The sequence below is a fragment of the Fusarium fujikuroi genome, chromosome FFUJ_chr07 (assembly GCF_900079805.1).
Source record: "Fusarium fujikuroi IMI 58289 draft genome, chromosome FFUJ_chr07".
Classification (NCBI taxonomy): Eukaryota; Fungi; Ascomycota; class Sordariomycetes; order Hypocreales; family Nectriaceae; genus Fusarium; species Fusarium fujikuroi.
This window is the reverse complement of record NC_036628.1, coordinates 1,336,948-1,351,604: the sequence shown is the minus strand read 5'-3', so window position 1 is coordinate 1,351,604 and position 14,657 is coordinate 1,336,948. Positions and strand designations below refer to the sequence as shown.

The following is a 14,657-nucleotide window of genomic DNA, read 5'->3' as shown; positions in this document are numbered from 1 at the left end:
ACAAGTGAATCAACTATAAGCCATTATGAGCATTGCTATCTAATTAGCTATCATTCTATATACGCCAAGCATACTGAGCGATTGCCACCAAGTCCCCCAAGATATGCACGTCCCAATCATCTTCTGCTGCTCCAACCAACAGTAGCCCATTACTTAAGCTCCCTAGCAATTGGGGTTGAGATTCATAATTGATAACCCGAGACCTGGCGCACTCGTTTTTGTCATGCCCAGCAAGATAGCAAGCCTGCAATACCCATAACCATCAGATGAACTCCCAACTAAAGAGACTCTCGTGTCTCGAATTCAAAGGAGATTCCCATCTCGCCCACATCACCAGGAACCACGGCGGCACCCTCATTTTCTGCATGTGATAGGTCTTTCTCAGCAATAGAAGAGGCTGGAGTAGCAAGAGCACTATTGGTCTCTGCATCATCCATAAAGACACCAGTCGATTTGTCTGCTTCCTGAGCCTTCTCAGACTCAGGAGGTGATTCAGCCTTCCTTTCACCGTTAATGGTCTCAAAATTAGTGATGGCTGCCTTTTCATCCTGAGAATGCTCAAACTCAGAAGGTGGAATCTCTTCCCTGCAGTCCCGAGAGGCTCCCAAGCTGGAGTAGGATTCGTTTTCATCTTTGAGCTTCTCAGGACCAGGAGGTGAAGCCATTTCAATGTCGTCCCCAAGCTCCTTTAGGTCGATGCCAGATTCTCCCGCCACAGCGCGAGGGGAATCCGGGGGTGAAACCATCACTTCATCATCATCTTCTTCAAGGGCTCTTGGGCCATCATCAGACTCATCCTCAGCCGAATCAGTCTTACGCTCCTCTTCTTCGGGGGGAGGCAGCGGTAACCCCCGAATCGTAGCATTGATATTTCGACAAAACTCGATGTCGTGCTTTAGTCGTCTCCCTATGGGTTTACCCCTGGACTAAATATCATTAGCAAATTATCTTCATGAAGAGCAATTGACTTGAGACATACCGGAGGCTCGTACTGAAAATACGAACTGGGCATTGTTTGGGCTAGTGACACCCGATCTTCCCAAGCGATCCCAGTCTTCTTTTTAAAGAAGTCCATAAACAGCTCCATCTCCACCCTCCATTTTCCCTCGTGAGGACTAGGGCGATGATACATGGGCTGAGAGCTCCCCTTTTGTTTGAGGAATTTGGCCGTGAACCAGTACAAGTGAGGTTTGGCGTTGGACTCCCATAACTGTTTATTGTTAGTATCAAGACATGCGAGAGGCAAATCTTACTTACGCAAAGAGTATACTTCTGTCCGAACTCGCCTGTGAACTCATTATCTCGAGTAAGGTCGACCTCGTAGACAAAGTTGAGACGATCTCGATAGAGGTGGAAGCGGTCTAGAAGAGCTTTAGTTTTCATAAATCAGTAGAACTGCGAAGAGCATACTTGTGTTAACAAATTTCTCCGCGTTCCTTATACCCTTCTCGATCCGAGCCATTTCTCTCTTCTTTGCGTTTTCCTTTGCGATGAGACTTCTCATGGAATAGTCCGCTTCAGGCAATTTCTTGTTCTTGACCGTCGAATACTCGAACCAGTCACAATGAACAATGTGAATGCCCTTTCCAAGTTTCAATGCCTTTTTGACTAACAAGTTATAAGTAGTTGCCATATAAAGAGAACAAGAAACAAAGATTAGTACCTTTGGGAAGTTTCTTGTCGAACTGTTCCTTGGTGCAGAGGAGATGAGTGACAGTCTCATCAAAGTCGTCGATAAAGACGCCTTTGCGAAGTGAGATCCATCGCTTCAGGTTTTCCACTGTCAACTGACCAGGGAGAGGCCCTGCAGCTGAAATTATACGGTTCTTGAAAATCTGAGCAACCATGTCTGCTGATAAACTGTCGAAAAGCTGAAGGACGAGGACCGATCAATGGTGTACGTTGGTCAAAGATGCAGAAGTCCAATGAGGAAAAGAATAGAAATTGAAGTAGAAAGAGAGAATAAGTATTGGTAGGCGAAAGTGAAGATATCCTGTGGAACAGGATGAAGAGGCTGTTGCTGGGCAGGACCAAAAGTGAAAGATGATATTAGAAGAGAGAAAAGTACTTATCAACCAGCCTTGAGATCCTCTACTATGCTGAAGACCGAGGGCCTCGTTGTAAGATAGAACAAGGAGTGAGATTATAGGAAGAGGTTTCAAAAAGAAGAGAAGTCAATGTAAAAGCTCAAGATCAGGGCTTGTTGTGATGAGAGATGAATATGCGAGACTATGAGTCTAAGTGCATGTTGGATAGCGCCTTGTGCCATCAGAGAGAGAATGTATAGAATGGGATAACAATATCCGTGCCTTGGAGAAGGGTTCCCGCAAAAGAAATATTATAAGGACCACCTTAGAAAGGGGGCACTTTAAAATGGCTTACAACCACACGGCTTCAATCAAACTGGAGTGCTCATGAGATTTTTCTGCAATTGCATAACCTGTATTTTATTCTATCTTTTATCAGATTTCCTTGGCAGCCTTTATGAAAGCTGCGATCTTGTCTAAGCTTTGTTTTCCATCCTCCTCCACACCACTGCTCACATCAACACCAATCACTCGATCAGCGAGGGGACCCAAAGCCTTGACAGACTCAGCCACGTTGTCAGGATTGAGGCCGCCAGCAAGGAAGACTCGAAGCTCAGGATCACTCTCCAAAACAGCCTGTACATTGGTGACATTGAGAAGCTTGCCGGATCCAGAGCCAGAGTCAAGAAGAGGAACAGTATGATATCCCCGACGCGAAATTCCCACTTGGCCAGGCTTGAAGCATCGGACGACGGGCACAGGGATGAGGCTTGCCCACTCGATAGGCTCGTCACCATGAAGCTGGACTAGGTCAAGGTCGTATTGCTTCTGCTTCTCCAAAACCTCGCTCAGAGGCTGGTTCTGGAAGACACCCACGAGCTGAGGTCGAGGACTACGAAGTCTTTGGGCAGCAGCTTCGAAGTAGTCCTTGGCTTTGTTCTCTACTACTGCCACTTGGGTTTCGTATTTTCGAGTGCTAGGATATGTGTGTAATGCTTCTGAGATTGCAAGGGCAGTCTCATGTGAGATACATCGTTTGGCACCAGGAACAAGGCAGATGCCAACAAAGTCTGCCCCTGACTCGGCAGCCTTCCGGGCAGCCTCGGGACTCCGAGTACCGCAAATCTTGACGTACAATGATGACGCGACATCAGATTTAGCAGGGGGCTCGGTCCCAGAGCATAGCTGGTTGATAAAAACACTGGCGTCAGCGGCTCTCATGATGGCCTCACCAACTAGAACAGCATTGACACCATCCCTCTTGTTCATCAAAACGTCGTCATGGGTATTGATACCGCTGAGCGCGCAAATGATTGTGCTTTCAGGCACCATGCTGCGTAGCCGGCCTGTAGTGTTGAGATCAACTTCAAAGCTCTCAAGATTACGGTTGTTGACACCGATGACCTTGGAGCCCAGCTTAACGGCAGTCGTCATCTCCTCAGCATTCTGAACCTCAACAAGAGGCTCCATACCCAACTGGAGAGAATAATTATATAGTCTTTGTAGAAGTTCAGAATCAAGCATCTTGACAATGAGCAGAACAGTATCCGCACCAGCCAATCGTGCCTCAAGGATCTGATACTCGTCAAAGATGAACTCCTTACGAAGGATTGCGGGTCTGTTGGGCATGCCATCCAAGACTTGTCGAACGGCTCTCAAGTCCTCAATACTGCCCTTGAACCACTCAGGCTCAGTAAGCACGGAAATGACACTTGCGCCTGCCAGAGCGTACTTTCGAGCTTGTGCAGGGGCGGAAATATCCAGCGCAAAGATGCCCTTAGAAGGAGAACCGCGCTTGATCTCAGCCATCAAAGCAACGTCGAAAGGAGACTGCCGTAGTCGGTTGACAAAAGGAATCTGGGGAGGCGCAGCGTTGAGATCGTACGCAACTTGTAGATCCTCAAATCTTTGGGAAGGAATTTGCTTCTGAGCATCCACAGCAGCCTTTCGGTTGGCGTAAATTCGCTGCAGAATGTTGTTCTTCTTGGGCTTGGGTGCAGCCGAGTCGTCGCTGTTGGCAGAACCAGACTTCTGGAACTCAGTGTTCTCCTCCCAAGTACCTCCTTGCATGCGGAGGAAGTTTGTGATCATAGCTCGTCCACCTTCAGTTAGGATACTCTCAGGGTGGAATTGGACACCTTCGATGGTGTACCTCTTGTGACGAACACCTTGAATGACACCAGGGGAACCATCAGGCTTAGCGACCCAAGAGGAAACCTCCAGGTCCTCAGGCAAAGTGACGTGGGTACCCGCCAGAGAATGGTAGCGAGTAACTGGAACACCCTGCTTGAGACCAGAGAACACACCCTTGGAATCATGGGTCAATGGTGAAGTTTTGCCATGTAGCCATTCACCAGCTGAACTGACTTCTCCGCCATAGACATTAAAGATGCACTGGCTTGGAGGAGGTTAGAGGAATTGGTATACAAGGGAAAGACCAACACTTACAGGCCCATACATACACCAAAGATAGGAACCTTGCCAGCAAAATGTCTAATGACATCGCGGCTCACACCAGAATCAGTCTCGGGGTGACCGGGACCGGGGCTGATGATGATCTGGGTGGGTTTCTTGGCAATAATTTCATCCACAGTGACCTTGTCATTTCGATAGACAGTAACCGTAGCTCCAGCAAGAACGAGATACTGGTAAATGTTCCAGGTGAAAGAGTCGTAGTTGTCAATAAGAATAAGGTTAGAGGCCGTTGGAATTGGAGGCGAGGGATCAGCCTGGTGAGGCGAGTGATCGATGATATCTGAGGAACCCATTTTCTCTCTCTTTTTTTTTCTCGAAAAAAAAAAAAAAAAAAAACAAATAATGAGAAGGGAGAGTGTTTTGAAACCGTGCCTTCGTAAAAATGAGTTATTTTACGAGACTGAGAGCGGTGACGTTGCAAAAGGTGAGTCACTTTGAGTTTGAATAGAGTTGAACAAAGAAGCTGTGAATGCGACTTTTGGCCAGTGCAGCACTGACTAGCGCACTGTTGTCTCTGGCCGAGACACAATGGCTCGTACAGTGTTAACTCTATATGGCGAATAGAGGCACAAGGTCCGATATAACTGCCGTCCACTGAAGCACCGGGTAAACTTGGGCTAAATTGGAGCTCTCTAGCTCCAGGTCAGGTCCAAAAAGTTGACCAGCCAAAGCTCGATCCATCCATTCGCGACCAGGCGCGTCAACAAGCATCAAAATCAAACTTTCTTCGCATCCACCCTAACTAATCGCAAGGTGATGCGTCGCATGCCACTGCCGCCCTTTTGACGCTCTTTGCAATGGCGCCGGTGGCCGATCGCATTTACTTCCCCTCCCTAGAACAATGCCTGACTGGGGAGCGGGTACTGCTGTAAGTTGACTGAATGCCTCTACAGCACTCTCTCGTCTCTTGGGCTGCCTATCCATTCATCTATGTACACAAACTCACCGCTAACTCAACACTCAGATCTTGGAAGCTCGTCGCAACTGCGCTGTCTGATACTTCTGGCCAGAGAACTACGAGTTCTGCCGTTATCGAATTTCTGAGCGACGACTATGTTCACCGTCTTCTCGAGGACCCTGCCAGCACCTTCGCACCCGCAGATGAGGCGACAAAAAAAGTCTTTGAAACAAAAACGGCCCCGATTAATGTTCCCGCAAGCTCAGATGGACGACCTGACATCGAGTCGATCAAGAAAGATGCCGAATGGCTCAGCAAGAATGCCAAAATCAACCTAGTCGCAGCTTTGCGTGTGGTCGTGATAGAACACCAATCCCGTCCTGCGCGCCATCTCAGTGGCCCATTATCGTCTCAAGATGCGAAGAATCTGCAGGAAGCCGCCGGCCTCAGCAATGGTCAAGGGTCAGGACTTCTTTTGGACCTAGGATCGGCGGCTGCGCTGGATGCTGAGGAGATCTGGACTGAATTCGAGAAGCCCGAAACGAGACAGCGACGCATGTTCGATACATATCTTGCCGAGCGCCGTTTTTTTATGATGTCTGCGGACTATGCCAACTCGATCAAGCTATGCGAGAGGCTGCCGACCTTCGCCAGTGTTGATCTCGACCTAGCCAAGACCTACCGACTGAAGCTTCCTTCACGAGACGACGCCGAACCCCTACTCCCGACTTACCTTCAAGTTCTCACAGACTCTATGTCTCGCATCGAATCAGGTCTAAAAGCTGTAACGGACGAGAAGTGGGTGACGGAGGAAGTCGAACTAGATTGGCTGCGAACACTTCTAACCGAAGCTATCCATGCTTTGTCTGTTGTCTTCCAGATTGTTGACAGTTTTGGCGATGATTTTGCACCTTCTAGTGCCGTCAACCAGTGGTTTTCTTTGATGGAAGTCTACAGATTCTTTGACGCAGTTCAGCCGGTATGTATTGCACAACATGTTGATGTGCAGACTTGTGCTAATAGTGCCCCCAGATCCACGAGAGCATTGCCCCGCTAGTTTTGCCCCTGAAGACTCTTTCAGCCGCCGTGTCCCTGATACTACTCAAGCCAGCTCGCTCATTGACCTATCTTTCCGAGAGAGAAGAGGATGCTACTCAAGCAGATACTTCCTACGACACATACCTGCTCTCATCTGAAGTCCTTGAACAGGTCCACAAGAGCATACTAAACGCTGCCGAAGCCGATTGCGAAAGCGCTTCACCCGTCATTTTCGCCTGGACGCTTCTTCTTCATCGCATGAATGTTTCCTATCAAAGTCGAACAGAGAAGCGTGATAATTTGCTGCAGCAAAATGCCCGAGAAACCTTCGAGGCAGGGGGTGTGATTCGACCAGTCGCAAGACGAAACTCGGCGGGCAGCATCTTCTCCATCGAATCTTCGAAATTTGACGGCTTCCTCGAGAATGCGACTTCATCCAAGGACCTTGTCGTGGTGGAACAGCTTGCATCACAAGTCACGGCTCAAGGCCGTGTCTTTGATGTCGTTTCTAATATGGCAACATCATTAGGTCCCTCTGATGAGGGTAGTATGACCCCCTTACTCAGTGCTCGTCTTCGCAATGTCTTCCTTGAGCTTCTTAAGGTTTCATACCCCATCGTTGGTTATCAGTCCGAACCAGTAAGCTCCCTTCTTTCGATTCTAAGCGCCGGCCGAAATTACTGGGACATTTCAAACAAGGAGAACCTCTCGGAGAAGCAAGATATTCTCGCATCCATGATCAATGATCATCTTGCACTAGAGTTCTTCTTTCAGCAAGCTCTTGACAGATATCCCTATGAATTTCTGCCGTTCATCACTCTCTGCCGAACTCTCGCTAGTGCTACTAGCCTCCGTGAGAGCGATCGCTCTCAGATGATCCTTAACCTTTTACGTGCAACACCCACACTCACATTCGTCCTTCCCGATTACTTCCAAGAGTACGAGCTCGCACAAGAAGACGAGAACACCAATACTTTCTGTTTGCTGCAAGATATTCCCATCATCTCGTTATCCCCTTCGTGGCGAGGAAGACGTGTCGAGGACGATGCGTACCGGATACCAGCAGGCACATATGGACGATTTGTTACGGATACAGGTAGAGTGGTCTCAATGGAGTATCCTCACTCAACTATCTCGCTCTTGGGTCGACGACTGGAAATCAATCTGATGAAGGAAGGCTATCAATCTGAGCTCGGAATGCTCCAGCCAGAAGAAACTGCCGAAGTCATCTCTTTGTTTGCGACACTAATTCGCATGGATCATCTGAACGCCGCCGGGGAGGAGTCCACCGGCGCCTTGGTGCTTTCTGACAATGATATTCTTCATGAGGCAAAGAAACACATTGATGCGGGTAGTGGTAGAGATCTCCTAACAGTCGTCTGCGAGACAATGGACTACTACATGCAGGTTGATCTTGCGGAGAGTGAGGACGTTGTCGTCACTATCCTGAACTCTTGCGTCCAATTCCTCGATGCGGTCCTGCCTATTTACCCTAGCAGAGTGTGGTCATATCTTTCTCGATGCGAGCTTTTAAGTTCCGAGTCCAGAGCTGGTAAGCTCACCAAGGTCGTGGGAAGCCTCGATCTGGTCCAGGAGAGGCTCGAATTTTTACTATCTTGTCTCAGACTATTCTCAAACCTTATTGACACTGCAATGACTTCTGCTGTTCAGCGACGAGCTGGTATTCATACCACAAGCAGAAACAAGTCAGATCTGAATCCTTGGCTGGGCACAGCAGATAAAGTTTTGGCAAAAGTCAGCTACGCCATTGCACAAGCAGGCGTAGACATCTTTGAGAATACTTCAACCTGGAGATTTGCGTCTGACACATGTCGCTCGTCAGTGCTCCGAGAGGTTGTACCAATCCTGCAAAAGGTGGTTATGTATAGCTACAGTCTTGGCGATCCTTCGACCTCTGAGAATCTAACTTCATGCTTACGACCTGCCGCCTCATATATTATCGACTGTTTCGTCTCACCCTCAACTGGATCTCTGCGATTCCAACCCCTTTTATCGTCCCTTATCACAGCATTTACAACCGCCGACAGTACCCTCTATCCAAGACGCGTGGAGATGGTACAAGCACAGTTAAATTCAGTACTTGAATTTTCCGCGACACTACTGCGCGTCGCCAATTATCTAGAGCAATCCTCTGGCATGATTGAAACTTACCTTTTTAAAAGCTCCACCCTGCTTGCACGGTTATGCGCAGTATCTGACCATTTCCGCAAACCCACCATGTGGCTGCTTGAGTCTTTGGTTGTAAATGCTGGCAAATCCTCAAGTGAGCCCCCGTCACTGCTTGGTTACTTGGGGCCTCAGATTTCCAAGTCTTTTCTCCAACTTCTATCAACCCTGGGTAAGCCCTTTGAACTCAGGGGCGAGGTCAAAGCCACATGGAAGTTCTTTTCGGCTATTCTGAGGAACCGACAACAGTGGATGTCTAATTGCCTGCTTACGGGGCAGACCCCCAGGGAGGCGATGAAGAAAGACAAAAAGAAGACGGATGTTTCTTCCAGCTCGGTATTTGCTACTGGGCTTGCCAAGCTTGGCAAGTTAAAGGATCTAGAAATAAGCGAGGCCCTGGTTATTCTTGACTTTGTCGCCTCGGCCCAGAACTTCTGGCCCTGGACAGTCTTCACACTCCAGAAAGACACCGCTTATCTTGATGGGCTTAGAGAATACGTCCGAGATCTCAAATCATCCAGTATCACCGTAAAGTCTGACCCTGTCCGTGCTGCTTTTGAGGCAAGACTGGCCGCGTATATTGCGGAGACATTTGCCATGCAGCTTTACCACTCACGGCATCTGGGCAACTCGGGAACATTGGCAAAGAGCCTTATTGGCGATCTCGACTACTACTTGCGTGATGGAGTTGAGGTTGGAGGTTACAACAAGTCTCTTCACAACAACTTCGCCCGAAACTTCTCCAACAAGTATTCAGACTGCCCTGTGGATGACTTCAAGCGGACCGTCCTGGAGCCACGGGAACTCGGCAAGAGTTACTACTATGACTTGGAACGCGCCGATCAGATGCTACGATTTGATCCAGGCTGGAAAGGTCGCAAGGACGATGGTTTCAAGACAGAGATGGAGCGGGCAAACACGAACTTGTCTTTAGTTGACGCTCAGCTCGTAAGTGAATGTGCCTTGTGTATCATGGGCATAGCTAACGACATTATTTCTAGGCCCTTTTCCATGCATGGGAGTTTCTACTTGTAGAGCTTTCAACATGCATGCCCAAGAACGACACCGTGGAAAAACAAATGCTGCAAGTTGCCCAACAATGTCTCAATGCCAACCAAGGAATTCCAGGCCCTGAACACATCTTCCTAAAACTTGTCGAGTCCAGGGCGAGCCTTGCGCTTGTGTTAATCCAGCGCCTTGTCAAGTCATCAGTGCCAGTCAAGGACATCAACCAGCTTCTCTCGACTCTTGTTGGTACCATGAACGGAGTCGAGGAGCCTTGGGGCACTGAATCTATCTCGTACTACCGCACCCTACTAAAGGCTCTTTTTGTTACTCTGCGTGCCTACCAAATCAGTGGCAAGAAAGCAACCGAATCTCAGGATGCCTTTGAGGGAACTACCGTGATAGTTACACAAACTGTGTTGAATATCCTTGACCGAGTTGTGGGCAGGGGCTTCCGCGCACTTGTCAGCCTCATTCACGATAACGAAAATAGTGTATCACCGGAAGATTTAGGATTGTTGACAGCCATCCTTCAAGCCTGCATAAGCCTGCCCAACATGGATCAATCTCAGACTCAAGTTCTTAACATCATGGCCGAGCATCAAGTCCTCCATGCTGCGTCGTCTCTCTACTCATGGGCAGACAGACTGGCGGATCAAGGCGACCCTATCTATGGCGAGTTGAGCATGCTATTTTTGCTTGAACTCTCAACTCTCCCTATGGTTGCTGAACAGATGGCATGCGATGGAATCTTAAGCAACATCCTATCTGCGAATCTGACTAAGTTCATGCTGAAGTCCAATGTTTCTCCCTATTCAGATTCCCCTGTGGTGCAACGTTGCTATGGTATCTGGGCCAAAGGACTGTTGCCGCTAATGCTGAACTTGCTTACAGCTTTGGGTGCAACTGTTGCCCCAGAAGTTGCGTACGTTCTTAATCAGTTCCCTCATTTACTGGAAGCCAGCGTGGACCGGTTTGAAGCACCTGGAGCCAGTCGTACCCAGTCTCGGGCGTCACCGCACTACCTGACCCTTGTCGCGATATCCGAGGTTCACTCCCTTGCCCTCCTCACGCGAGTGCTTGCTGCTCTTCGTGTGAACAACAACCGGGACATTCCTGACGTGGAATGGGACTCGGCAAACCTGCTAGAGAACGTCGACTTTTGGTTGAGCACAAAGAAGTTGCTAAAGGAGCGACTCATGCCCTTAGGTCAGCGTGAAATGGACTGGCGTGGGATGAAGCCAGCCTCTGGGGCATATGATAGTCTTTTGGAGGAGAAAGCGGTGGCTCAATTAGATGCCATCAGAGATGTGTTAAGCGAAGAAGCAGATAATTGAATATGAATATAGGAGCTTAGGAGAAACGAATGATAATCACCAAGGTGTGTATATTATAAGTATTTAGGTCAAGGGCGTTGGGATAGGATGTATGCATTGCGGAAGCATAAGAGAGACTTGATTTGATTACGTTGACTCAGACCGCGCTACCCTGTGAACCGGCTCGCAATAATACTTGCGGTCACGAAATGCTTGCTGTCTTGTCAAGTTGAGTTGCAAGGGCGATGACGGACATCGGGAATGAGGGTAAGAATGGGCTTGAGCCCAAGCGTCTCGTGCCTGTAGCCCATAATAATATACAAGTGCATATGGTGCCATGAGACCTAGCCACACAGCGTATCATGGTCATAAATAGCGTTCCGTCTTTTCGATCTCATATATAATCCGGAGCACATTTGATATCAACAGCACAGGTTTTGTGTGCCGTTCCCCTTCCCGTCCTCCTTGCTAATCGTACATGCCTCGTCTCTAGAGTATTTCGCATTTATTTGTTCATCTGAGCTGTGAGCTGGGCGTTGTGCTCTTGGAAGCGGTCGCTGATGCGCTGTTGAGAAGCCATCCACTTCTGAACGCAGCGGTTGATGCAGCCGCTTTCTCGGGTTGAGATGGCCTTTGAGGTGAAGTCATCGACACAGGACATGAAGCAGTGCTCAACAAGACCGCCGAATGCCTAAGAAAAGCTTGTCAGCAACAATTCGATCGCAATGATCGTTGGGGGTACATACACCCATAAACTCCTTGACCTGGCGCTTCTGCATGCGCTGCTCAAGAGTGCGCTGTTCAGCTGCGGAAAGCCTATGGTTGGAACATATTGATTAGAATTGTGATTTAGTGATATGAATTGAGTATGAAGAAACTTACATATCCATTTTGACGGTTTAAAGGGGGAGGGGGTTTGATGCGGTTGATGAAATCGAGGTTATAAGGCTTGTCGAGGTGGATTGACGTTGTCGGTTTGATATGGAGACTGAAATTTTGAGATAAGCATGCTAGAGAGCTCGGGACTCGGCCGGATTGGGCTTATCGGCGGGATCGCATTATCGTTTTACCCCGGATTGGCTGAGCCTTAAATGCACCACAACTGTTATTCCCGTTTATTAGAAGTGACGCTATTCAGACTCGTGTGATACATTGGTATGATGATTTCGATCTTTATTTTCCAGTTCTGGAGCCATTTCATTGCTGAATGCGTGTTCCGCTGTTGCAGCGTTTGCTCTGGTGAGAGCTTCTGACGTAGCCAGGTACCCATGATAGTGGAGTTGGGCTTCTTTGACCAGCTGAAGACCTACGCACATACACTTGATAACCTGTTTAACAGCCATTAATACTATTCTTGTCATTTACATACAGTAACTTAAATGAGAGGGGCATGCATCTATCTACTGAGAGACTGTCATGTGAGCACCTCCCTGCTTGCTTTAGTAGCTACCCCTCCCTCCAATGCTCTGCAGATCCAAACATCTACAGCTCACCACGTAATTCAGCTGACCAAAACGAGACAGCCGTTGGAGGTGAGCATGGCAATTGCTATTCTTGTATTTTCACTTGATGGCAAAAAAAAAAACAACAAAAAAAACATGAAACACTGATCGGCGCGGCACCTCATCTGACAAGTCTTGCAGTTGGGTCGGGGATTGGATGAGGCGCAGTCCATGTATGGCGCCTATTGTTTGGTGTGCATTATCAAAATAAGATGGACGTCAATGACCAAGATATATGCATTTGTTCAAAAACGGATGTCGAAGTTGGAGGTACATGAATTATAACCTGGCGTGAAAGAGACTACCTATAGCATGGACTGCATATAAGGGAGATCATACTTCCAGAACTTCTGTTACTCGCCGATATCTACAAAACTGAACCATGAGATTTGTGACGAATCAGAACACGGAAAGGATTCAAGAGAGGCGAAAGACTGACGTGTGATGGTTGCAATCCTTCAACATCCTCATGCCAAATATGGAAACATCCATCAATTGCAGTCCCTTGTGTCGATGCCAACCATGCATGCTTAAGTCAAAGAGGAGTACGTACTGCGTCTCAGAGGTAAACATCGAGCTGGCCCGTTTTATTACCCAAATTCCATCCTCTATACAAGATACAGACAGCCTCACTTGTTGGTGGTGTTGGCGCACCAAGTGACGCTACCTAAGGTAGGTAGGCCCTTATTAGCTTCGAAGTCGAAATGAAAAGAGTCTCGATCTGGACAGTCAACATAAACAGCCCTGTAGATCAAGACGAGACGGCGACAGAGACTCCCGAGCATCCTCAACAGTGGAGGCATCCTGCTAAGATTAACAGTTCTTTTTTTGGGAGTGCAGACTGCAGACCATGGATAAGCCAAGTTCTGATGCTTATGTAGTTATTAGTGCCGGGATATCATCCATGGTTTATGGTTCGTTGGTGTTGTCAAGTTGCAGTAGTGGTTTCAGCTGAGAGTCCAGGGCCTTTTTTCTTTGAGTGAGTGACTCAGAGTCTCTCAACAGCGAGTGAGTGATAAGAGGCAGCTAGCTATCCGTGCTTCAACAAGTTATCGACGGGTTATAGCCCCCTAGAGCTATGATCGACAGTACCTCGTCACTGTGGAGAGATCTATTACCGTCCGCTGTGACTTGTAGGGCAGAACAGGGCAGATTGAGCGAGCGAGTGATGTGATCAATTTGGCTGATCGTGTTCCAAGGTTGAATCCTGGTAAAAGTCCATGTCCACGACGCAAATCCAATTGCTTGCGCCAAAAGTATCCACCAACAGCAACAGCAACTGCTTGCGGCGTTGGGTGGTTGACTGTGTGAATTGATCAATTAATATCCGACTATTCTATACATGACAGTTCTTTTATTAGAGATCTGATACTGCAGAAAAGTTGGTTTGGCTGAATATGGGTAGTATCAGATCCAACGTAGACGGGCATCCGAGATGCGTTGTCTGTACGGATACAGACAGACATTCACTGACATTGACAAAGATATCACGTCTTGTTCATAACGTCCGTCGTTGACAATTATGTTTAGAGGGAGATTCAGAGTTTACCAACAGTGGACGATGTACCTGAAAAGAGCCAGGAGTGAAAGTTTATTGTGTATGTACGAACGGATAACTAAAACTCGACCTGCATCCTCATTCTCGTATTTCTCGTCCCCTCTCGCAATCTTGTCTGGTCTCTATCATCATCCTTGTCCTTGTCCATCTTCCCACTTCCCGCTCTCGCTTGTTCATGTTCACGCTCGTTCGTTCGTTTGGCCATTCGCTTTCGTCCCAATTCGGTTGCCCTAATTGCACGCGTTAAATAACATCGGTAGCTTGTTATTATCCATTGGGTACTCTGTTTCAGTGCAAATAAGCCCACCCACCAAGTAACTACCTCTGTCGCTGTGTCTAGGTTCTTCCCCTCCCTGCTGCTCCCACTTACAGCAGACCTTTTCCACTTTGTTTCGATACTGTCCTGACATTCGCCGTCAGGTTTTCGAGAGGCAGAAGCCACTACCTACCAGAGCTGGTTCGTTTTGCTACCTGCATATGGATACCTCCATGTATAATTAGAAGCCGTGTGATGCTGCATCTGCATCTGCATCTGCATTCTCTTGCAATTCCTCTTGCAGCACAGAATTAACCTCAACTCCACACAACATATCTAACCGATACCCTCATAATCACCGAGTCAGTCGGGTCTTACTTAAAGGCTGATAAGAT

The 14,657-nt window shown here is 48.0% G+C and overlaps 4 protein-coding genes; 1 reads left to right on the top strand and 3 right to left on the bottom strand.

The window, feature by feature from the left end:
- Nucleotides 1-278: 278 nt before the first annotated feature.
- On the bottom strand, nucleotides 279-1,847 carry FFUJ_08672 (uncharacterized protein; the record flags this gene model as incomplete). XM_023580600.1 has 5 exons in its annotated part: nucleotides 279-926; nucleotides 980-1,210; nucleotides 1,258-1,361; nucleotides 1,411-1,608; nucleotides 1,664-1,847. The coding sequence occupies 5 exons, from the start codon at nucleotides 1,845-1,847 to the stop codon at nucleotides 279-281; spliced, it is 1,365 nt and encodes a 454-aa protein (XP_023433349.1).
- A 615-nt stretch (nucleotides 1,848-2,462) lies between these two features.
- FFUJ_08673 (probable anthranilate synthase component II) lies at nucleotides 2,463-4,795 on the bottom strand (the record flags this gene model as incomplete). XM_023580599.1 has 2 exons in its annotated part: nucleotides 2,463-4,425; nucleotides 4,476-4,795. 2 exons carry the CDS (start codon nucleotides 4,793-4,795, stop codon nucleotides 2,463-2,465), a joined length of 2,283 nt encoding a protein of 760 aa, XP_023433348.1.
- A 504-nt stretch (nucleotides 4,796-5,299) lies between these two features.
- FFUJ_08674 (related to nucleoporin nup184) lies at nucleotides 5,300-10,967 on the top strand (the record flags this gene model as incomplete). XM_023580598.1 has 4 exons in its annotated part: nucleotides 5,300-5,370; nucleotides 5,467-6,379; nucleotides 6,433-9,573; nucleotides 9,627-10,967. The coding sequence occupies 4 exons, from the start codon at nucleotides 5,300-5,302 to the stop codon at nucleotides 10,965-10,967; spliced, it is 5,466 nt and encodes a 1,821-aa protein (XP_023433347.1).
- Nucleotides 10,968-11,451: 484 nt separating this feature from the next.
- FFUJ_08675 (probable translocase of inner membrane) lies at nucleotides 11,452-11,836 on the bottom strand (the record flags this gene model as incomplete). XM_023580597.1 has 3 exons in its annotated part: nucleotides 11,452-11,637; nucleotides 11,693-11,762; nucleotides 11,829-11,836. The coding sequence occupies 3 exons, from the start codon at nucleotides 11,834-11,836 to the stop codon at nucleotides 11,452-11,454; spliced, it is 264 nt and encodes an 87-aa protein (XP_023433972.1).
- Between the last annotated feature and the right edge of the window lie 2,821 nt (nucleotides 11,837-14,657).